Source organism: Alosa sapidissima, chromosome 19 (genome assembly GCF_018492685.1).
Source record: "Alosa sapidissima isolate fAloSap1 chromosome 19, fAloSap1.pri, whole genome shotgun sequence".
Classification (NCBI taxonomy): Eukaryota; Metazoa; Chordata; class Actinopteri; order Clupeiformes; family Clupeidae; genus Alosa; species Alosa sapidissima.
The window spans coordinates 2,103,738-2,126,789 of NC_055975.1; the positions used below are offsets into that span (position 1 = coordinate 2,103,738).

Sequence of the window (23,052 nt, forward strand, 5' to 3'; positions counted from 1 at the left end):
AGAGCAAATCCCATCAAAACTGGCAACAGGAACTCCACAATCAAGCCTTTTCTCCCTCTGGAGAAGACATATCGTGTTTGGACAAGACAGTTTTGGAAGCTGCCAGCAGTAGCTCTGGATTGTAGCAGTTGTTTGGGAATTGAAGGGCTCTGCTACAAGCTCTGCGTCTCCTGGCTACAGGCTGAGAAGTCTGTGAGGAGGATGTTGAACCCCTAACTGCTCCCACTAGGCAGCCTGCAGCACTAAACGGCACGGCAGCCTCTGCTGCTGGTAGGTGAGAGCGAGAAGGGTGTGTACTCTTTGTGGTGGAGAGGAGAGCTGTGCAAACACAGTCCATTTACCATTATAGGGGAAAACATACAAAATCTGCAAGACTCACAGAGTTTGTGAGTACAATTATGTAATTACACACATGTAAACTGACCTGTTGTTGATTTTTAAAGTCAAAATTCTACTATCCCTCTCTATAAAATAATCTATAAAATGTTCTGTCCAGTAATGTCCTTGCTGCTTGATAGGAAAACAATGAACAGTGAAATGATATTATGGTGCAAACAAAGCCATACTACAGCAAAAATACAGCCATCTGTCCCTGAGCTGGGGTCAAATCAGACAACTAGTCAGTTTTTCATGAAATTACAATTATAGTTTTAATTTCTACAACTATGTGATTTTCACACAGTTCCACACATTGAGTTGAATTCTAGACCGATGAGGGAAAAAAGTGCAGTATTGGATCATAAAAAGTTAAGTTTACAAATCTGGCCCATCCCTAGTTGTATCAGATGACGTGCTGGTCACCTGCTCCTGGGGTGGTGAGCGGAACTCCTTGGTCTTCTTGGCGGTCACAGCAGCGGACATGTTGAGGGCCAGCATGAGCTCATTGTAGCGGAACTTCTGGTTGAACTGCAGCTTGGACACAAAGATGTCGGAGAACGACACGATGGCCTCGATACGGTGCTTCAGCTCGCAGTCACAGAAGTAGTGAAGAAGCTCACACATCTGATAAACAGAGAGAAAAATGGCAACAGTGCATACACAAACACACACATAGAGACACACTCACGCACACACACACAGACACACAGACACACACACACACACACACACACACACACACACACCACACACACACACACACACACACACACACACACACACAACAACAACATGCTATTGAGCATGTGCTGAGTTACTTTGCATCTAAAAGCTATATAACACAATAGTACTGAAATGTGAATAGAGTGAATTCTCCTCAGTGGTATTAGCTTCCAACATCTGCTTGTGGTACTCATAGACCAATAAGGGCCAGAGAAAATAATAAATGAATACTGGAGCTTGAAAAGTACAATTCAGAGTGAAATATCCGACTAATAGAACTCAAATGCAATTTGACATTATTAGTGCAATGATCATAGTGTGATTATCAACTGTCTGAAAGACTATCATGACATTACTGTAAGTACACAGTTTCATCAGGAGCAATCTACAAGCCACCACTCCATCACATGGGGTCCTTCACTGTGGCACTGCAGAATGTAAAACTGTAATCAGTATGCCAGTGGTGTCTGCCATTCATAATGGTCACTTGAGTTCATAATTACCTGTCGTTTGACTGACTCAGGCAGCCTCTTCTCCAGCAGTCCCTTCCTGGGCTGCTTGGCATCTTTGGCCTCCGCCTCCCCGGCCTCCACCGCTTTTTCCTCCGCACTGCTCATCCCCTCCTTCCCGACTCTGTCTCCTCCTCCACCTCCACCACCACCACCACCACCTCCACCTCCACCTCCAGCCTCCTCCCTCTGCTCTCCGAACACGTTGGGCTCAATGAGCAGCAGGATCTTGTGGACGTCCTGGCTGGGCAAGACGCCCATGGTGAGCAGCGTGCCGATGAGCTTGAGGATCGGCACAAACTGGTACTCCACGCTACCGCCCACCGGGTCCCGGATGTGATCACCGCCACCCTGTGTGAGGGAAGCGTAAGCTTAAGTTTACGGATTCATCAAATGATCTATCTATAGGAATTGTGATGATACTGTAGTAATGAAGTAACCAAACCTGCAATAACCCAGTAAACAGTTTTGTAATGAACTGTAATGTGGGGTCATGTTTTTGGTCACACACTAGATGGAAAATATATGAGAGTAAGCAGCATAACTAAGGGAAGTGAGTGGAGACCTCGGAACAGCTGCACTCTGTTTCCTTATTCTGTAAATACAAAAGTAAGTAGGAGTGTATTGATTGGATATCTGCATAAGACCATAGAGATAAGACCATAGGGATAAGACCATAGAGATGAGTTGGGTATTTTCACTTGAGCCAACAGACAGGGACTTTCATGCTTGTCATGTTTGGGTTTCAATCATGGTCATGGTTGGCCATTCAAGCCACTGCAGTGCATGGAGGAGGAGCTGAAGGAGGGCTTGGATGTTGATTGGCCACAGTGGGAATCCCCCTACCTACTGTACATCACAAGGACTTGAACACCTCTCCTGTGTATATCTGAACATTTTCTGATCAGCACACTTGGACCTTATTGTCAGTTTTCGATGTGTGCCCCTCTAATACAGAAGCGTAATTTCTGACAGACATGTGGGGTGGATACCTGCACAGCCTCTGTGAGCATGGAGATGGCCTTCTCTTTGAGCACGTCCAGGGGGATCTGGGGGCTGTAGAGGTGCTGCTCGCGCTTGGTGCTGGAGATGAAGCAGGGCGGGGCGAAGTGCAGCCGCGGCTTGAGTGACGTGCTCAGGCCCACACCCGGAGGCTGGTGCTTCTTGGAGGCATCGGAGAAGAGGCGGATGCTGCGCGTCTCCGCGGTGACGGGGATGATGAACTCGTTGTTCATCATCAGGCGCGCCTCCTTGGCCGTCTCCAGGTGGATGCTGATCAGCACGTCGTAGAAGCCCTCGCGCAGCTGACCGGACAGGTACTGGTTGTCGATGGTGTAGAGCAGCTGGGCCTGGTCCAGGTGGCTGCACAGGGCGTGAGCCACGCGTGTGTTGCCCAGGGCACAGAGGGCACAGTACAGCCTCAGCGTGTGGTAGTGGAACTTACGCAGGTCTTCCTGCTCGGACAACTCCATGATGTCCACACACCTGCAGGACAGACAGACCATGGACACAGGGAGAAGATTTACATGGACCCAGCTGGCCAGCTGATGCATTCATAATGTTCAAAGAGGGAAGATGTAGAATGGAGAATGTTGTGGACAGAAGAGGCTTGGCAATTACAATATCAAAGTGATGTGAAGTGTGTGTGTGTGTACATGTGTGTATGTGTATGTGTGTGTGTGTGTGTGTGTGTGTGTGTGTGTGTGTGTGTGTGTGTGTGTGTGTGTGTGCGCATTCCCACCTGTTTTCCTCAGGGATATGCACGGCCAACATCTGCAGCGGCTCCACACACTGGACAGCCCAGCCGTGCCTCTCACTGACCCGCGCAGTCTCCACCTTCAGGAAGCAGTTGGGCATGCGGCTCCACAGCACCGCACTGATGGTCTGCACGTCCAGCCGTGGGGGACACTGGGGCACAGGGTTACGGTGCTCACTCTTAAACACCGCTGATGACAGGGGCATGGTGTTCTGAAGAGGGGGAGAGAGAGAGAGAGAGAGAGAGAGAGAGAGAGAGAGAGAGAGAGAGAGAGAGAGAGAGAGAGAGAGAGAGATAGAGAGAGGGAGGTGAAAAAGTGAAAGAGACAAGGTTTTTTTCTATTATATGTGTAGATTAATTGTATGATCAGAAATGCTGTAACAATACAAAAATATCTGTTGACAAAAATATTTAACATTACTTTAGTAGATTACTGTCTATCTTTTCCACACAGTTATAAGTCTATCTTTTCCACACTAATAAAACACCAACAAGTTCAAGGACCAACAAGAGAGAGAGAAAGTGAGTGAGAGATAGATAGAGAGAGAGAGAGAGAGAGAGAGAGAGAGAGAGAGAGAGAGAGAGAGAGAGAGAGAGAGAGAGAGAGAGAGAGAGAGAGAGAGAGAGAGAGAGGGGTAGAAGAAGCGAGACAGAAGGAGGAAAGGGGGCACGCAAAGGCAGATTGATGGAGCAGTGGAGAAGATAAAGAAAGTGACACAGTGACTGAACACAGAGGAGCATGGAAGGCAGAGACCCTCAGATAGAACTAGACAGAGAGGGGAAGCAGAAGACTCATGAGGAGGGAGACTCAGACTCCTAGACCAGCAAAGTCATGACAATCAATTCATTAGACAGATGCTTCACCTGCAACACCAAGGAAAGGTCGGCTTTTGTGTGGAGACATTTTTAAAAGAAAAGACAAGAGCAGAAAGGAAAAGAAAAGAAAAAAGGACCTACCTTGATCTTGGCCAGTTCAAACTGGAATAGGTTCGGACTGGTGGGGAGCACAAACACAGCAGGGAAGAGCTTTGTATTTGGCTCCACCTGTGCAAGAGATGGCACACACACACACACACACATACACACACACACACACACACACACACACACACACACACACACACACACGCACACACACACACACACGCACACACACACACACACAACAGAGAGGTATAAGAAATTGCGATTGAGAAGAAAGAGAAACACAAAAGACATTGTGAGCATGCTGAGACACACTCTGTTCCACTTCAGATGTCCTGGGGCCATTTTGACAGTGGGCCTGTAAATTCCTAAGCATCTCATAAGAGAACATCCATACAAACACATTCATTCTTCCCTTTAATGTGTTTGCATGCGATGCAAAAAGAATGCATAGCGCCTATTTTCTTTCATTTCAGAATTTGGCCTTGGGCAAAAAGTCAACAGCAGTCCAAATCAACTGTGCATTATGTCAACTGCATCCTTTGTTTTGCAGTGGCGGCCCCTTGACTTTGTACGAAAGCCTTTTACTAATTACTCGTTATTTTCCTAATGTTTAGTTTTATTGTCCTACTGTTTAGTTCTCCTATTGTTGCTAAAAATGTGACCCAAATAATGACTAAAAACAAAAATAAACCAAATATCTTCAAACTAGGACTTTCAGAAAACAAACCATGTATGCTTGCACATTTTTTAACTGAAACACAGGGAGCTCTTGTCGGGAGCTGTTGCAGAATTCTTTTTATTTTGATGTGCACTTGATTGACTTCAGTCAAGAAAAACACCAGAAGTTCTGGAAATCTCAATCTCTGCCTCTGACTCATGGAGGTCCTGCTGTTAGGAGATGTGTGCATGTGTGTGCCATTGCCCCTAGACACACACAAAATCTGACTCAGATTCTCTCTCTGTGTGTGTGTGTGTGTGTGTGTGTGTGTGTGTGTGTGTGTGTGTGTGTGTGTGTGTGTGACCAGGGAAGCGTAGCCGTGAGCTGGCTGGAAAGCCGTGGAGATGACTCATCGGCTGTGTCGCTTTGCGTGTACCTCGCTAGGATGAGTTTAAGAAGATCATGGCCTTTAAAGAGCGCAGTTTTGTTCACCTCGTCTGAGAACAGACCCGGCTGTCAGACTCCCAGCTCAGGCTTGGCAGTGCTCTTACAGAGCTTCTGCTAATACTTGCTACTTGGGTACTGTGTGCAACACCGTAAAACAGCTCAAGGGGAATGTACACTCTATACTGATGGCTTCATATTCACCAGAGGAAGATTTAGTTTCAAAGATTAAAGATTGCAGCAAAATATACTCAAATCAAATCAAAGATAAAAACGCACATACATAGGTGAATAACATTGAAAAGACCTTTTAGGCTGCAAGCACTGCAACAATTCAGAAAATAGTTAATTACCTCTTTAAAATGTAACTAACTGCTTCATGGCAGATTCCAAAATGACCTAAATGTTTAAATGTGTTGTTTGCTTTTGGTACACTGTCTGCAGAGTTATCACTGTGCCAGGTGGTGATTGGAATCATTCCATGTCTAAGCTTGGTAAAAAAACTGATTTCCATCCAGAGAAAATGAGAAATGTTACATCAAAGGACATTACCTGGTACGAAGTGGTCAGCTCTTTGCCATTGACTGTGAAGGCCACAAGGCCAGTAGAGAGGTCAATGAAGCAACCCAGCTCCAGATCCACATTACTGCGGCTGGATGAGTGGCTGGAGCTAGTGATGTCCCCACACCACACCATGTAGCAGTTACTCCTCTTCACACTGGGGGCGCAGGAAAACACAGCAACTCATGGGACGAGATCGTACAGCCTTGTCATCTGAGGTCAACTAGTCCGTCATTTAACAACACAGGAGACTGGAGTCTGCACTGAACAATTCATATGAAAATCCTGCAGTCTCGTGGATAATTGGTTAAAGGTATTACTATAGTTCAAAAGGTGACATGTTTGTTAGTATAATTACATTTTTACACTATAGGTTATATATAACTATCTGTTCTCTTGCTTGGAGCCAAGTATGAATAAATAAAGAGAGACAAAAAACATCTTGTCCTGCACCTTGAATGTGCACATCAGCCTCTTCCTGCTTTATAGAACCATCTCACATTTATTGAGGTATCTTTGGTAAAAACGTATATTTAGCGCAAGTCTAGTACCATCACACTACAATTGTAATTGAGCTATTCATGGAAGACTGCAGCGAACGGAGTAAAGAAGGGGGAGTGTACCTCTCATGGACCCGCCCACGCTCATCTCCCAGGGTTACAGTGACGCTCCGATTCTTACTGAGGTTGAAGTTGTTGCTATGGTAATGGTAGTCAGGGGTGACCCAGCCCACCCACACACAGGACGGGTCCTGTCCAGCAAACACCCTCACAGAGTGGTAGTACTGAAACACACAAAACCAGTGTAAGACACACACATAAGACACAGCACACACTTCAAGTGTGCTTGGTGTTTGGTATGTGTTAGTAAGGGTTTGGTAAGAATGGGTCACAAACTAAAATCGTGACTGACCATGGTTATGCTGCTGTAGTCAGTTCTCCTTCCGTCCTCTATGTGTTTCATGGATTTCACTGTGTGTCTGAACAGAAGAATTGATTCAGTAAGCTTTTAACAGTCAACTTGCACAAGCCTTTTTAGATGACATATTGGCAGCTTTCTGACTAAGGAAAAACAGTTGAGGACAGTGAAGAAGTTATATTTTGACAGGGTGAATTGTTATTCCAGAACGGTTCAAAAGAGACATTTTGGCTCACCAACAAATTCTAGTGAGTAAATCCTTATGTATAATGGCCTTACTCTTTACACATATTCATTGTTGGCCTTTCTGATTGACTAAACATTACCGATAGACAATAGTGACATTTTGTCTTCAGAGTCAATTTAAGTGAGTGTCTGTTCCTCCATAATGGAAGTAGGGCAGACACTGATTGATTTTTTCATTGATCGTTTGAGCTGATTGATTGAATGAACACTACTGATCGACGTGTGGACACCTGTGTTTAAGCTTCAGCGACTCGTCCTCATGCACTCCATTGATGTCCATGGAGGGAGTGATCTTGAAGGTGGAGTGGAACTCGACGGGCATGCTCAGTCGGCAGAACACCATGTCAGCATTGCTGTTCTGCGTCCCAAAGGTCTTGTGGGTCACCTTCAGACACGGCGGGCTGTCAATAGTGCCGTCGATCCTGGTCACCTGAGGAGATTGGGCCACATTGTTTACAACATATCTTTGAGTCCATAGACAACAGAACATAGGCTAGGCACAGTTGCAGTCATCTGACATGCCATCTAATGATTACAGCACAAACATCAGGAGTTGTTCGACAATACAGTGACCTCCATGTCCCTTTAAAAGCTCAAGAGTAAAAGCCTGCAGCTGTAAATGGATACCCAGCTTAAGTCACCCTGCCCTTACAAAGCAAATCCCATAGACGAGGCAACTCCCCGCTGGGTATTACCGCAATGTGATTGTGGTCCTTTGGCACGTTGACAAAGGTGGGCAGGCGCTTGCTAAACCACATGGTGACCTCACGGTTCATGTTGACAGCAAATGGCTCAAAGCCCTCCTGTAGCCCACACATGGTGTAGTACTTAAAGGTGCTGGCGTCTTTGCCCAGGTTCATCCGGCCCACCTGAGACAGACCCAGACTGCACACCGGGATGAAACCTGCATAGAGAGCAACACAAACAAGCACACTTCTTCAGACCTGCATAGAGAACTACAGGAACCAAGCACACTTCTTCAGACCTGCATAGAGAACTACAGGAACCAAGCACACTTCTTCAGACCTGCATAGAGAACTACATGAACCAAGTACACTTCTTCAGACCTGCACAGAGAACTACATGAACCAAGTACACTTCTTCAGACCTGCATAGAGAACTACAGGAACTAAACACAAGCATGTATTTGGAACCATGCAATAGGTTTAGGAGTTCTTGGGTCTAAAAACTACATGCAGATAACAAGAGAAAGTCTAATGAAGACATAAAAGAGAGGAAAAGATGGTGGGCACTGGGTTTGTAGAGGAGGGAGTTGGATATGAGAGTTATCTGGTACAAGAAGCCTACATGGAAACAGAATGGCAGAGAAATGATGAAGAAATGATGGAGGCAAGGATGGATGGGTGTGTTGGGGTGTAGAGGGGAGATCAAACTGTACACAGTAAACTGGCTTCAGGTCAGAGATGACTGATGACACAGGAAGTTATCATGCAGTACTGTAAGTATCTATATTTAAACATGCGCACAGTATTTGGCACTTAGAGGTTTTCAGAGAGAAATAAGACCTGATTATCAGTGGAGTGAGATTACAGCATGGCAGCGAGAGAAAAAGATTAACACTGACTCTTAAACCTTCCCTAAATATCTTCCTCCCCCCTCCCTCACCATCCTCTGTCTCAAAGTCGGCAAAGCAGAGCTCGGAGCCTTTGTTGGTGATGAGGATCTCTCCGTTGAGGGTGAAGATCATGGACTTGTCCTCCATGTTGATCATACAGCCCACCACATCACCTGCGTGCCAACACCGCCCAAAGAGACGACTGCCCATATGCAGCCGGTGACCCTGAAACAACAACAACAACAGAGTTATGTACTGAAGAGAGTAATGAAGTGATTAGGACAAACAGACTTGCTTGTAGAACGTTTGTGTGTGTGTGTGTGTGTGTGTGTGTGTGTGTGTGTGTGTGTGTGTGTGTGTGTGTGTGTGTGTGTGTAGACAATGAGAGGTGCTGCTTACAGTACAGGATTGTAACAGATTGTGGCAATATCGGCATCTTGTTTGCTTTTACTGCATCTTGTTAATATCTGCATCTTGTTTGCTTTAACTGCATCTTGGGTTTTAACTTTGACCTTGGAAGCAGTCAACACTTTACCAATAATACTCAAAGGGCTCAAAGAATATCTCCTTTATAATAGACACCTCCTTTATACTGTATATAGTCTGTGCTCTGCCTTTGGAGCTCAAAGAGTGCTTTAAAAAAGCACATGTGCTCACAGCTCCAGGAAGGAGGGCTTTGAAGGTGTTTTTAGAGGCCAATGACAAACCCACTCTCCAAGAAATCACACCAAAGAAGCAGTCAAGAGGGAGTTCTCAAGGAGTGTGCCAAGGACAGGTCGCCAAGTGCAGGCCACAAAAATCTGGTGCAAGGAAGTCTGATGTGTGTTAAAAAATGACAGATTTATGGCTATTCTACCATATCAATCAAACTATTAAATATGAATTATAATAAATGAGCAAATGTACTTGACGGATCCTTTGCAAATGAATGTAGTTGTACGAGTCACATATAACTCCTCTACCGTGAGACTAATTGTTTTGCAGGGTCTTTTGTTTGCAGGGCATGTGATGATTAATGACTCAAGACAATATACTTTTTAGATCAGGCTGATGTTACTGTTTAATTTACTTGCGGATTATTTGGACACCTCTGTAAATGTTTGTCTGACGTTGGACTGACCTTATAGCCATCGAACACAAAGGCCAGGTCGTCCGTCCCCAGCTCCACGTCTGGCCTGCAGGCAGGCCGGGCCCAGCCCACGCGCATGTCTCCTCCTGTTACCGCCTCAAACTCAAAGTACCACTTTCCCGTCTTCACCGCATACGTGCGCTCCACCCGGAAGAAGCGGATCTTATCGATGCTCAACCTCTCCACCGCGTGGCCTGCAGCAGACAGAAGGGCGAAGGACATTCTAATAGTGCCATACTCACAACACATTTTTTTTTTTTGGCATTTGCTTCTCTCTATGTGCATGATGTTTTTCTATTGTAATATATTCTGTGATTAAGTTTTTCCAGTGATTGATATGGCATGATTTCTTTGATTTCCAGTTTTGGAGGACTACTTTCTTAGCGACAGTTAGAGAGATGAGCAAGGGTTTTTTGAAGTGTTGCGTAATGTGGATTTCAGAAATGTCATTAAGAAGACAGAGTGTTGGAGATGATGGGATTCTGGAGTCCAGGATGTTAGATAGTGCCTCCGTGATTGTGACCCAAAAAGAGTGGATAGGTTTACAGAGCCACATGGCGTGCAGATAGTCGTCTGTGCTACCTAAAGTGCATTGTGAACAAATATCTGTGTTGGTTAAGCCCATTTTAAACATTTTACTTTAAGTGATGTGAGATCTATGAATGACTTTATACTGTATAAGCTGTAAATTTGTGTTAGTGGTCATGGAAAATGTGTTATTGCAGATTTGTTTCCAATAATCAGGGTTGGGAGAGAACGCCAAGTCATTTGGGAGTGTTATTGTTGTTTTTAGGTTTGTGATCAGTGTATATAGCTGGGAGGTTAATTTTTTGAAGTTATTCTTATTTAGTTTTCATATTTTTTTCTACAAGTTCAGATGGTTGTAATGTGTTGTTGGTGAGGCTTGTTTTCTCTTTAATTTTAAGTTTAAGCTGTTGATATTGAAGGAATTGTTCTCTCCCATATTTCTGTGTCAGTGTATCAAATGACATGAATTGGTGGTTGTCAAACATGTGGTGAAGATGTGAGATTCCTTTTTGTGCCCATGTGGAGAAGTGGAAAGGTTTATTCTGTAATGTGAACACTAGATTGTGCAAGAGTGGGGTGTACCTGCTAGGTGCTAGTGATGATTTTGTGATTTGGTTTGTTTTCCACCAGGCTGTCAGAGTTGAATTGATGGTAATGCGTTGGCAGAAGTTGGATTTTTTTATTGATTCTGAGTAGAAGGGGAGGTCTGCTATTCTGATATCTGTACATTGGTTTTGTTCTAGTTCATGCCATGGGTAATTGTGATTTTGTATGTTGATCCATTTAACTAGGTATTGTAACTGCTTTGCCAGGAAGTAGTGAAGTAGTGAAGTACACATGAGTTTACAACAAATGAGTTGGAGAAGACTTTTCTGGGTTTTCATGTGCTGCATAAGAGAAATAACATTTCATTACATGTCATTGTCATTACATAGGCCAAACAGCTATGTAAGTTACTGAACCATGGGGGAAATGATTACAATTGAGAGCCTGAGATGTAAGATAGTGGTATAACTGTTACACAGCAGGATGTTATTAGAGTGTAAATAGTACATAGCCATGAATAAAAAATGGTTCATATGTTGTTAAGTGTACTTGTGGTAATCATGCAAAAATAATTAAATATTTTAAGTCGACAATTTGCTTTCTATAGCTCTGTTTCATTGCTAAATTAAAGTCCAAGCATAGAGAGAGAGCATTTTGTTGAATTCTTATTATCCAGAATTGTCCATGGCCAAAAGCAATAAATGTGGTTCACAGCAAACCACTTCTCCATGTAACCTTTCAATCAGCATTAGACTGGGAAACAACAACAATGCATAATCAGTCTGTGAAAAATCAACAGTCATTACAGTTTGATTAAGAGTTATCTCCCTGTACAACACAGAATTAAATATAGACACACATGCTTGATAAACATCAACAGTCACCCGTCAATGGTGACAAAATGTGACTACTCTGTAAAGGCACTAAAATGAGCACAGTTCTGAATGGGAAACAATGAAAACTAAAAATCGGCACATTTTCACTCAGTGAATCGACTTGAAACCGCTTGAGAAATAGCACATACTGTAGGCTACAATCAAAGTGAAAGAACAACTTAAATGGCGTTTACAAACGGAAGTTGGGAGGAGCGTCACTGAATTTGCCACGCCTCCTTCTTCAATCAGTCAGGTTATTTATTCGCAGTCTACCTGCCGAAGTTGCGGCATCGGCGTTACTCCGCTCGCAACCCACCAACTCTCCTTACGCCTCCCGTCTTCCATAGTTAAAGAATAAAAGGGTGTATGGCGGAATCCTGCCCGACTCCTGCCTGCGTAGTCGACTCAGACACGATTCCACGAAGAACTTCAGGACCCTGGCCAGAGACGTCATTCCCTGTCAAAACGCAATATGTCTGCTGTGCACTTTGCAAGTTGTTGCAGGGTCTTGCATTTTCACATACTGTGCCTATACCATCGCCTATAATGTTTATGTGAATATTGCATCTGGTTTAAGAGAAGGTTTTGGCAAGATGGCGGCGGGCAGAAAAACCAACTGCTAACGTGAGTTGTTCAAAACCTTTCTTTTTAATAAACTCTGTGTACGCAAACAATGTTGTCAATGCTCGAGTTCATGTGTAGAGACCCTGGTGATACTTTAAGCAAAGTTTCATGTTGTGTCGAGCCTTCTTAGTGTTTTAAAAATAGTGATTTTGATGCGATCATAGTAGTGCGCCTAGCACTCCCATTCAAAAGGCCATTTGACCCGAAAACGACATTACGGTCAATCTTAAAAGTGGCGCTTCCGTCCTAATTATGCTTTTAAACGAAAGTTTGACTTTGCAATTTGGTGAGAGTTACACTTTAAATGACCAAGCCATGATAATAAAAGCTTTTTGACTATTTTGAAACAGAGTGTCTTGGAATGTCTTCTTCTTGTTAAATGTACATGTTTGTTTGAGGTAGGCACTTTTGTATTCATTAAGCAAAATAGCACGGTCACGAGTGCTATATTGCTTTTATACAACAATTCTACCACAAACTAAATAATATGAAAACACCCCATTATTGTTTAAAAATGTTAATTTCGACATCATTCTTACGCATCAAAACATAGTTCCCTTTTCAATGGACAGCGTCTTGGTTGCTAGGTAACCAACATTCCAGATCCCTCGTTACAGGTCTTTGTGGTTTAAATGTCTTCTTGAAAGAAATGTTGAAAGTCGGGCTGAAATCACATTCATATCTAGGTTTGCTGCATGCATGTTACAAGGACACTGGGCCATGTCATGTAAGGGACATGGTACTGCAAAAAAAAAAACGGAAACATAGTCTACATTGCAGAACCACTCAACTTTATTAATTTATGGTGAATAAATGTTACACTACTGTGCACAGCCTGACGTGACGATGCTAGCACGTTAGCAGCGGTTAACTAATTATGCTAACGTTAGTTATCTACAAGTCTCCTCCAAGTGACAATCATATTATACACAATGCTGGCAATGCTGAGAGCATCCTCGTTTATCTTAATTACATTGAGTTGACTGTGTGTCTTAATCCACAGATGTAGTGAAGCACTGTTTCGTTATGGTTTGCTAAGGAGTAACCCATTGCTTGAAATAGTGGAGGGATGGGATGAGAATATTGTGTCAAATCTTCGCATTATATCGCGGAGTGATTTATTATTAGCTGTGCAAAGTCTGAGTTGAAATGTCCAGGGATATTCCAACTCATGGAACGTCTCTCGGCCAATCAGAAACAAATAAATAGTTCCATAGAACCCAATTGTTGTATAATAATGTTTTTACAACACATTAGGTGACAGGAACAGAGATTGACACTCACCCCCTTCCTGGTCAGGTGGTTCTATGTTGTAGCCATAGCCAATGAGTGTGCGGATGGCTTCCCGTAAGCTGTCCCGATTGGACTTCTTTGTGCGCTCATCAAGCAGCGCGTAGGGCACTAGACGGGGGTTGCGCTTATTCTTCAGGTCCTTCATGCAAGACATAGCACAGCAGAGAAAAGAGAGGATGAGAAAGGATGAAGGAGAAGAGAATGAAAGCAAGGGGAAGAAAATACACATGGAAAGGAACAAGACAAAACAAGAGCAAAGAGGAGGACCGAAAGGAAGAATGTACCGTAGAGAGAGAAAGAGAAGATGAAAAGAGAGGAGCCAGAAGAAGAGAAAACAGAAGAGAAGAGCAGAGAAAAGCAGCACTCAGAGCAGCGCATGTATAGTAACTGTAGCCAGCACTGAGTCCCACTTGGGGGACGGAGCTCCAAGCTGTTGTCTGTTCCGACTGGCTTGTCAATCCTTCCGGGGGAGTACGGGATTAATTGAGCATTTGTCATAATTATAACTATCCTGTTTTCCCTTACATCATGCTTATCTGCTGGAGTGGATGCCCCCCTACCCCCTCCCCCAAGAAAGAAAGCTGTGTCTAGACATCTGTTTATGGTTTACTTGAAATTTCCCACTGAATAATTATCACACATGTCTCAATTTTAATTCACATAATAATGTATGTACTTGCTTGCCTCGTCTATTCTGGCTAGTTCTTATTTCACACTTTATGCATAGTGTACATGCAATACTTACTTAGCCATAGTATGTGCATGATATTGAAAATAATGGGTGGGTGGATGTCTGCTTTATGTTATATGGATGTATGAAGGTCAAATGTCAATATGTATTCTGAGCCAATGAGAGGCCTTGCTAAGGGCTTGTTCAGTACCTGCTGGATGCCATAAGTCCATCCCTGCTTGATGCGGTCCTTGGCCCAAACGTTGTGAGCGTTCTCAGCCAGCTTATCCACCAGCAGCTCCTGGGCTGGTGTGAGTTTCACGTCTGACAGCTCCAGAGGCGTGGGCTTGTAGCCATTTGACATCATGTAGCTACAAAACCGAATCAAACAAACAAGTGACATTTAGTATGCAGGAAGTGGATAACAAAGCCAGCTTCTCAGATCCCACTGACTCTCCTGATGGTGAGCGCTGGAGGAGCTAAGCGAGAGGAGGACTTTTGGAGAGAGAGAGAGAGAGAGAGAGAGAGAGAGAGAGAGAGAGAGAGAGAGAGAGAGACTGACTCACTTCTTTGGGAGTTTGACTTTCTTCAGGTCGTCCTCTGCGTTGGCATTGACTTGCACCACATGGCATCCCAGAGCCAGCAGTGTCCTATGGGAAGGGCAGGGAAAGGAGGAGAGATTACAGCCATGCCAGTGTGGATACAGACAGCACACTTGGTGAGATTCAGTAAGAGTCAATGCCTAAGAGTTGAACACAGAGGATCCTGTATCTCTGGATTTGGAGTAGATGTAGAGACAATCTGGACTGGATTTTGACAGGATTTGAACTGGATCTGGACTAGGATCTCAACTAGACCAGGTGCAGATCTGGGCCGGATGTGATTAAAAGGATAGTCATTCATTCAAGAATACCCTCAGTTTGTCATACAGGACAGCCACATTTGTGGAGCAATACTTGGCTTATACAATTGCCACTCCTGACACATTCTTCCCATAATGCAGCAGTGTATGTTGGCATGATGATAACTTAAGGAGCTTGTGTGTCACCCTGTGAGTGATGTGATGGCGTATAATGCACAGCGAGCATGCCGTGCGAGGAGCCGCTGAAGAGACAGAGAGGGTAATGCACTGCTAAATTGTCTGTGTCATTCCAAATAATGAATCCATTGACTGGGCCTGATGGTCGTTTGAAAGAGGAGAACTGCTGAGGGCAGGATAATAGACTCATTTCCAGACGAGAAAAACAACGTTGAGATGATCGCCTTTATCTGCCATTGTCTCACAAAGGTGTCTGTCTGCATCATGTCTTATTCTTGGTCTCATTACCTGGCTCTCATTTCTGGAATAGCAAAGCAATTTGCAACTGTTCAACACATATTGTGTACTCATGCAGCATCTCATCATTTAAACAGCACAGTTCAGGCCATTTCTATCAAGTGTGAGCAAAACTCTATTGATTATAGTTAATATATTACAGTTTTTTTTACAACTGTTTTACACACATTTTCAAAACACACAAAACCCATAAATTCTCACACACAATGCAAAATGCCTCAAATCTCCAGCAAAATGACACACAACATTCAAAATGTCATAAACCCATCTCTAAAACAAACATTCGCCTCACATTATAAACACTTTTGTCATAATATGACATTTTGGATACATGTACATCATGGACACACTGTTGCTCAAAATCTAATGCTCTTCTGTCTTTCATGGGCTTTATATGTGTATTTCCATACAAGAGTGAAAGTCATCTATCTACAGAGAGAAGTTGAAATACACAGTAAAAATGCAAGAGATATTGAAACCAAAAATAGTGATTTTTCCCAAATAATTTGCTGTTGTGAATATAGTATTTTACAGCCAACAAGAAAAAGGGAAGTAAAATACAATGACAAATACTATTGCCAAAGACAGAAATTACTGACTACTATCAATTTTTGCAAAATATGTTTTATGAAATTGAAAACTGAGTCAAACACTAAGAATTAGTGTATGGTTTTGCAGATTTGGTGTGGGGTTATGGTGTTTGAAAGACATGTTTAGAAAATTGTGTGACAAGCAAAGATTTAGTGCATAAGCAGTTGAAAAAAACTGTAATAGTGAGATCTATTGCCAGCAGGACAGCAGAGTACGGTGGGAAAGACCAATACACATCTTTTATCTCACCTTTATCTTGAAGTATCTAAGGGCCCTTTTGTGAGTCTACTCCTGATCCATCAGTAGTCGATGGAATGTGTCCTGTTGAAGTTTGCATGTGTATGTGTGTGTGTGTTAGTGTGTGTGTATGCATGGTGTGAAGTTGAACAGAGATTCCTCTTATTTTTATCAAACCTGGTGACCCAGGCACTGAATGAGAGCAGAGGATATTTTGTGACATCACCCAGAGAGAGGTGAGTGAATCACCCACAGTGACTCCAGATACAACGTAGCAGCAGACACAGTCTGTTGGAGCTGTGTTTTACTGATGACCGCACTGCCCACTCTCAGGGCAACAGCAGTGAAGATGGGAAAGCCAGAGAGATGCACACGCTGATACACACACACACACACACACACACAAACACACACACACACACACACACACAAGAGAGAGAGAGAGAGACACACACAAATCTCTTACTTTAAGGTTTCTGTTGACATCTGGAGGTTATAATTCTTTTCGGTTTCAGGCAGCTTGGAGAAGTCCACCAGGCAGGGGTGTTGTCTTTTATTGTCCTCCCTGATCTGTTGGAGGGCAACACAGACATATATCAGACTGTGCTCACTACAGCAAGTCAAAAACCACACATTATACATACCTACGTTATGCTAACGTGCATGAGAATGGGACAGATCAGGTAAAACATGAAGATGGTCTGGAACAACAGAAACACACATACACAGGGGATATACCAATGGAGTGTAACCATAGCAACCATGAGAGGTTACTGAGATTGCTATCAGACATACTACCAGGACAGCACAACATAGACGGTGCGTATGCCCTCTGTATTCTGTATCTAAAGTTGACTGGGCTAAATGCTCACTCAAGGGGAAAGGCACAGATGCTCTACTGCTAGCAGACATGTTATGAATGTAGACTAGCATGTTTTCTTGGTGACATCTCGACTGAAGGAAAAGTGGGTAGGCCACAAAGAGACGCAAAGTTGGCACAGATGGAACCCTGACTTAGAGCTCATTTGTCCCTGACTGGGAACTGATCTGGCAGCTTCATGCCTGATCACAGTCAGATGGATTCCAGACTAAACAGTGATTTTGGGAAGACTCGGACTGAACAACCTATCCCATACTTAACAATCATTATAAAAAGGACATTCACTGCAAACCAAGAAAACATGCTCTCTCTCTCAGAGTGTGTGTGTGTGTGTGTGTGTGTGTGTGTGTGTGTGTGTGTGTGTGTGTGTCTGCGTACGGAACACAGACCTTATCATACCATCTTAAAACATATTCCCACCAGACCAATTCAATTTCCTCTTCCTCAGATTCCTGAAATGGTGCCATCCGTCATGTGTCTTTCTGATATCCCCTTAAGTAGTCTTCCCCTGATGTGTCATACTGTTTGTAACGCATTAGCTGAACACTTAGGGCTAGGATTGAGCTTAATCCGCTGTTAAATTGCCATTTGCATGGTCATTTCTCATTCAAATCATGACTTAGATGAGGACTGGCACCATTCTATTGAAAACAGCCATTCAGATTTTCAATTAAGATTGAAGATATATCATTTAAATGCACAGAACACAAAATACTTTATCATTCTATTACCATATATTAAATACATATAGCACAGTATGCAAAGTAAATAATTAACAATATGTGATATGATAATGATACAAACACATACTCACTATGCATACTCTAATAGTGTGTAATCAATATTAGTAAATAACTATGCTGTATTTAGAAAATACTACTATATAAATTTGTGTACAGTATAGGACAGATCTTGACTTCACCTCTTTCCATCTCAAAACCTCTTGGCCCACACAAATAAAAGGAAACAGCTGGACTGCAGGTTTCTCTCTCCAAACGTGAGGGTACCTCTTGCCAAAATCTCACCATTTTGCCGGGCCGGATTCCATCAAAGTCAGGACAGGCGGCAGGCAATGTGACCCATGTGCTAACGAGGTCTCGTTAAACGCAGATCTAAATGGGACCCATAACAGCTGGGGTTGTTAAAGTGGCTCTTTATAATAAATGAGCATGCAAACCCCAACCCGTCAGTGCTGGTTGCCAACGCTTTAAATATGACCACTCTACTAAAACATTAGACAAGACATAAGCTAGGCTTCTCTCGCTCTCTCTCTCTCTCTCTGTCGCATTGGGTAGGTAGGACAGGGACAATAAAGCTCTCCAATGGCTTTTTCTCCAATCTACCTTTTTTTGCTCTGGAAGAAAATAAAGAAACAGGGGGCAAAAAAGAGGAAGTCAGATATATACAGTACTGTAGATGAGAGAACAGAGAGGAAAGAGCAGGAAGATGGAACAAACACACACACGTACACACATACACACGCACACACATGCACACACATACACACACACACACACACACACACACACACACACACACACACACATACACACATACACATACAGTATGCACACGCAGGCACACACACACACACACACACACAGGCACGTGCGCGCACACACACACACACAAACACACACACACACACACACACACACACACACACTCATCGATCTGGCCATTGTGATATACTCAAAAGTACCCTTGCCTCTTGTTTCTCATTTTAATACCCTGTTACAGTGAAGGAACACAGAGCCAAGGAAGCCATTTGTTCACAATGTGAGGAAAGGTCAGTCAGTGTCCATGCCACTCTTAATACAATGTACTGTACAGCAGTGAGCATAATCAAACCCGCACTTACAGTAGATGGATATGAGCACAGAGCAACACAATAAACCCCCATCTTACACTAGTAAAAACACTGCTACTTTAGAAACCCTTCACATAATGCTGCTCAGTTGAATGCTGCATTTTACTGCTGTATACTGTACAGATTCAAGTTGAGCAGATCAGTACCCATATGGAAAAGGTCTGACAGAACATTTAGGAATCACAACTGACATGAGTATTTGAATGATAAATCTGTGGCAACGGTCTTAATGGCAAAATCGCCCGACATGCAAGAGATAAAATATGATATTTTTTTTTATTTTATTTTGTTACATGAGAGGGAACATAATAACCAATGTGTTAAGCCACTGTTGTCACATTTATATAGAAACAAACACAAATGAATTTGACAGACTTCCTCCACATGGGTAGGCATGGCCACTGACAGTGAAGTTGTGTTTAAATGGCTGGGCAGTCTCAATGCTCCCAGTCATCTCTACGTAAGACAGGACGTGTGTGAGGCACAGTAAGTGATTGGCTTGGACGTGGTGGACATGGAGCCTACGGCCTAGTGTACAAAGAGAGAGAATGGCAGCTTAAATGGAGGTTCTAGAACACACAAAGGACTCGGATGGTTAAACACAGTGACACAGGATGGGGGTTGGTTGACTTACCCGCTGTTTTTAGTAAGTTGAACAGCAAATTATGAAAGAGAAAGCAAAATGATGCACAGGCTGGCTTTGGATCTCACGGTAAAGAGTCTCAGCTAAAATAATTTTGTGGTTCATGTTAACAATGTAAACTTTTAGTCTCTAGTGAATTTTCAGGGTATATTAATAACTAAAAATGCATGGATAACTTATGGGATGGCTACCATTAATCCACATCAACACATTAGGGAAAAATTAAGACAATATGCTTGCAAAAATAAGAGATGAATATACATGTACTTTAAGGCTTTGTGTTTGCAAACAAGTACTGAACATGATGTCATTAAAGTTATTAAAGATCAGTGTAATAGCAAGTAATGTAGTTTATGTATGAAGTTTCTTTTAGATTTGTGATATCAGTATGTATAGGGGTTGACTAATACTTTTCTGTAGTGCAAGGACTTGTTTAAGTGGTTATGAATTGCCTTGTGTCAGTGAGTGCATTAACCCAGATAGTGGCTGATGGCACTATGGGCACAGACCTGGCACAGATTAGTACCAGACCTAGCACACACACACTGGCACCAGACCTGGCATAGACTGGCACCAAACCTTGGCAGGATCTACTGTACAGTATGACACTACATGGATCATATAGGAAGCTGGATGACGTACCTTGCCGTAAGACCAGCCGAGCTCGATCTTGTTCATGGCCCAGAGTTCGTGGATATTCTCAGCGAGTTTGTCTCGCACCTTCTCAAGGTGGGGAGGCATGACGATCTGAGATGGGTGACAAGAGAGGAGAGGGATTGAATTCTACATGTTCCACTGGATTTCTCTCTGTTTCTCATTCTCTCTCGCTTTCACACTTTAATCCTTATCCTCAAACTGTTTTCAGTGTCTATAAATGTGTTTTTTTGCTAGCCTGACGTCTGTAATGTGTTTCTGAATGTTTGCTTTTATCTGCATCCAGGCTTTTTCCTGCATAGCGAATTGCAAGGCCGCCGCCTCATCGTTCCAATTCAGTGCCGCATCTCCATCCCGACAAATTTCTAGTACTTGTTTTCATGGAAAATATTATCTCCTAACAAGTATTAAACTCAGACTCAAACTCACACACTGGCCACAACTGCCTTGTCCAAATGTGTCCAATGTGTGTGTATTCTTATGGTCATGTTATTATGCATTTATTTACTTGCGCTGTGAGCTTGTGTATATATGCAGTTGTTGTACTGTATAGTTAAACACATGTACATTTGTGTGCATTTCTGTGCATGTTATATTGTAATTGACTGTGTAAATGGGTATTTGTATATTTATATATATTTGCGCGTGCGCGTGCGTGTGTGTGTGTTTGTGTGTGCGTGCGTGTGTGTGTGTGTGTCTGTGTGTGTGTGTGTGTGTGTGTGTGTGTGTGTGTGTGTGTGTGTGTGTGTGTGTGTGTGTGATGGCATCTCTGTCCACCTGGCTGGTGTCCACGGGCGTGGGGATGAAGGATGCCTGTGAGAGGAACTGCGTGGTTCCCAGCAGGTCTCGGACGCCCTCGGCGTCCCTCTTGTACTCCTTGACCGGCTCCACACGCATCTTTTCACGGGGCAGCAGCGCCTCATAGCACGGCGCGTAGCCCGACGGCGGCAGAAACTTAAAGTCACCATGGCGACCGCCCAGCAGAAAGCGCACCCTGTGGAGCCAGAACGAGAGAGAAAGAGAGAGCACCGGGTCACACTGTCCTCCGTGGATAAAAGAGAGAGAAAGAGAAAGAGAGAGAAAGAGAGAGAGAGGGATGCTCGATAGAAGAGGAGGTCATTCTGACCAGCAGTGCTTATCTGAGACTAAAGTGAATACAGTTAAAAACAAACATACAGGAGAAAGTACAAAAGGGAAAGAAAGTATACAGGAAAACAGAGTTATGTACATCCTAACACAGGAGGAAAAACTCTAGAGTGGACACTAATCATCAGGCATTAATTAAAACCCATGGAATAGAAAATGAGACGGAAACACTATCTAGGACTAAGACTTATGGAAATATGGTTATATCCAAATATATAAGAGAAAAGACTATATTTACACTGGAGCAATAATGTTGAGGCTTTTGGACGGATAAGATGGAAAGGAGAGGCTAGAAATAAGCCTGTAAATTAGGAATTTGTCATCTGATTATCTGGAACGGAAAAGACAGCGGCTTGGTTTCAAAGGGCAATTCATGTGGCGAAACTGTCCTTTCACAGTGATGTGATAAGTTCTGTCTGGGGCTATGGGTGTAGGTTTTGTGTGTGTGTGTGTGTGTGTGTGTGTCTGTGTCTGTGTGTGTCTGTGTGTGTCTGTGTGTGTGTGTGCATGCACGCACGTATCTGCTCTCAGGGTGTGCCTGTCCTCTGCTGCCCTCCACTGTGTGTGTGTGTGTGTGTGTGTTTGTGTGGGGGGGGGGGGGGGTCTGCTGGGAGTTTGATCCAGCAGTCTGATCTCCAGGGCACAAACACACACATACACACACACAAACACACATAGAAAAGCACACAAACCTTCTCTCAAACACACACACACACACACACACACACACACACACACACACACACACACACACAAGCCCTTTCACAAACACACACACAGTTGCCGTTGCGTGGCTGCGTTTCAGCTCAGTGAGCTCCCACCGCTCCTCGCGGGCCTGGCCTGAAATAGCAGCTCAAGTAGTAGTGATGACGCACATCAGGCCCATTCAAAGGACCCTGATCAATTATTAAGCACCGCCCAAGCGCTGCCAGCCCTAACCTGCGCCGCCTCCACCTTCACCAGCTCAGCTAATGCCTCCCCACCAGACACTGCTCATGCCCACCACCGTGCCCACACGTCCTGTGCCCCCCCCCCCCCCCTCAGGTGCCCACCGAGGGCATTCATTATCCGTGTGACCTACCCACACTCACCTGATGCATTTGAGTTGGCCAATGAAAGGATACAGAAACACCTGCTAAATAAAACATTGCCAGATCTAATGTGGCAGGCAGCCAGTGTGACAGTAGGTAGGTACTAATGAAATACATGAAGTATTGATTCTGTTTCATGTATACTTATAGATCTGTATCTGAATGTGCAAAACTATGCATAACATATCAAGAAGCAGAATGATGCAGACATGAGAGAGTAGTTTTTCTCTTCTGTTGCCTGAC

At 43.6% G+C, this 23,052-nt stretch overlaps 1 protein-coding gene across 16 annotated transcripts in view; it reads right to left on the minus strand.

The window, feature by feature from the left end:
* Window positions 1–23,052, minus strand: part of LOC121693692 (ryanodine receptor 3-like) — a 202,678-nt gene that overhangs the window by 86,728 nt on the left and 92,898 nt on the right. For 9 of the 16 annotated variants that reach the window (XM_042073291.1, XM_042073296.1, XM_042073295.1 and 6 more), the window contains 19 exons: window positions 21,350–21,566; window positions 20,561–20,665; window positions 19,910–19,912; window positions 16,992–17,095; window positions 14,928–15,011; window positions 14,573–14,732; window positions 13,683–13,830; window positions 9,817–10,019; window positions 8,747–8,921; window positions 7,816–8,024; window positions 7,351–7,550; window positions 6,869–6,935; window positions 6,580–6,740; window positions 5,948–6,113; window positions 4,324–4,410; window positions 3,352–3,578; window positions 2,603–3,095; window positions 1,605–1,961; window positions 802–1,002 (listed from right to left, as the gene is read on the minus strand). In XM_042073291.1, coding sequence (XP_041929225.1) covers window positions 802–1,002; window positions 1,605–1,961; window positions 2,603–3,095; window positions 3,352–3,578; window positions 4,324–4,410; window positions 5,948–6,113; window positions 6,580–6,740; window positions 6,869–6,935; window positions 7,351–7,550; window positions 7,816–8,024; window positions 8,747–8,921; window positions 9,817–10,019; window positions 13,683–13,830; window positions 14,573–14,732; window positions 14,928–15,011; window positions 16,992–17,095; window positions 19,910–19,912; window positions 20,561–20,665; window positions 21,350–21,566 — 3,367 coding nt within the window. The remainder of the gene's footprint in view (window positions 1–801; window positions 1,003–1,604; window positions 1,962–2,602; window positions 3,096–3,351; window positions 3,579–4,323; window positions 4,411–5,947; window positions 6,114–6,579; window positions 6,741–6,868; window positions 6,936–7,350; window positions 7,551–7,815; window positions 8,025–8,746; window positions 8,922–9,816; window positions 10,020–13,682; window positions 13,831–14,572; window positions 14,733–14,927; window positions 15,012–16,991; window positions 17,096–19,909; window positions 19,913–20,560; window positions 20,666–21,349; window positions 21,567–23,052) is intronic. The other 7 variants (XM_042073304.1, XM_042073303.1, XM_042073292.1 and 4 more) reach the window with 1 other exon arrangement.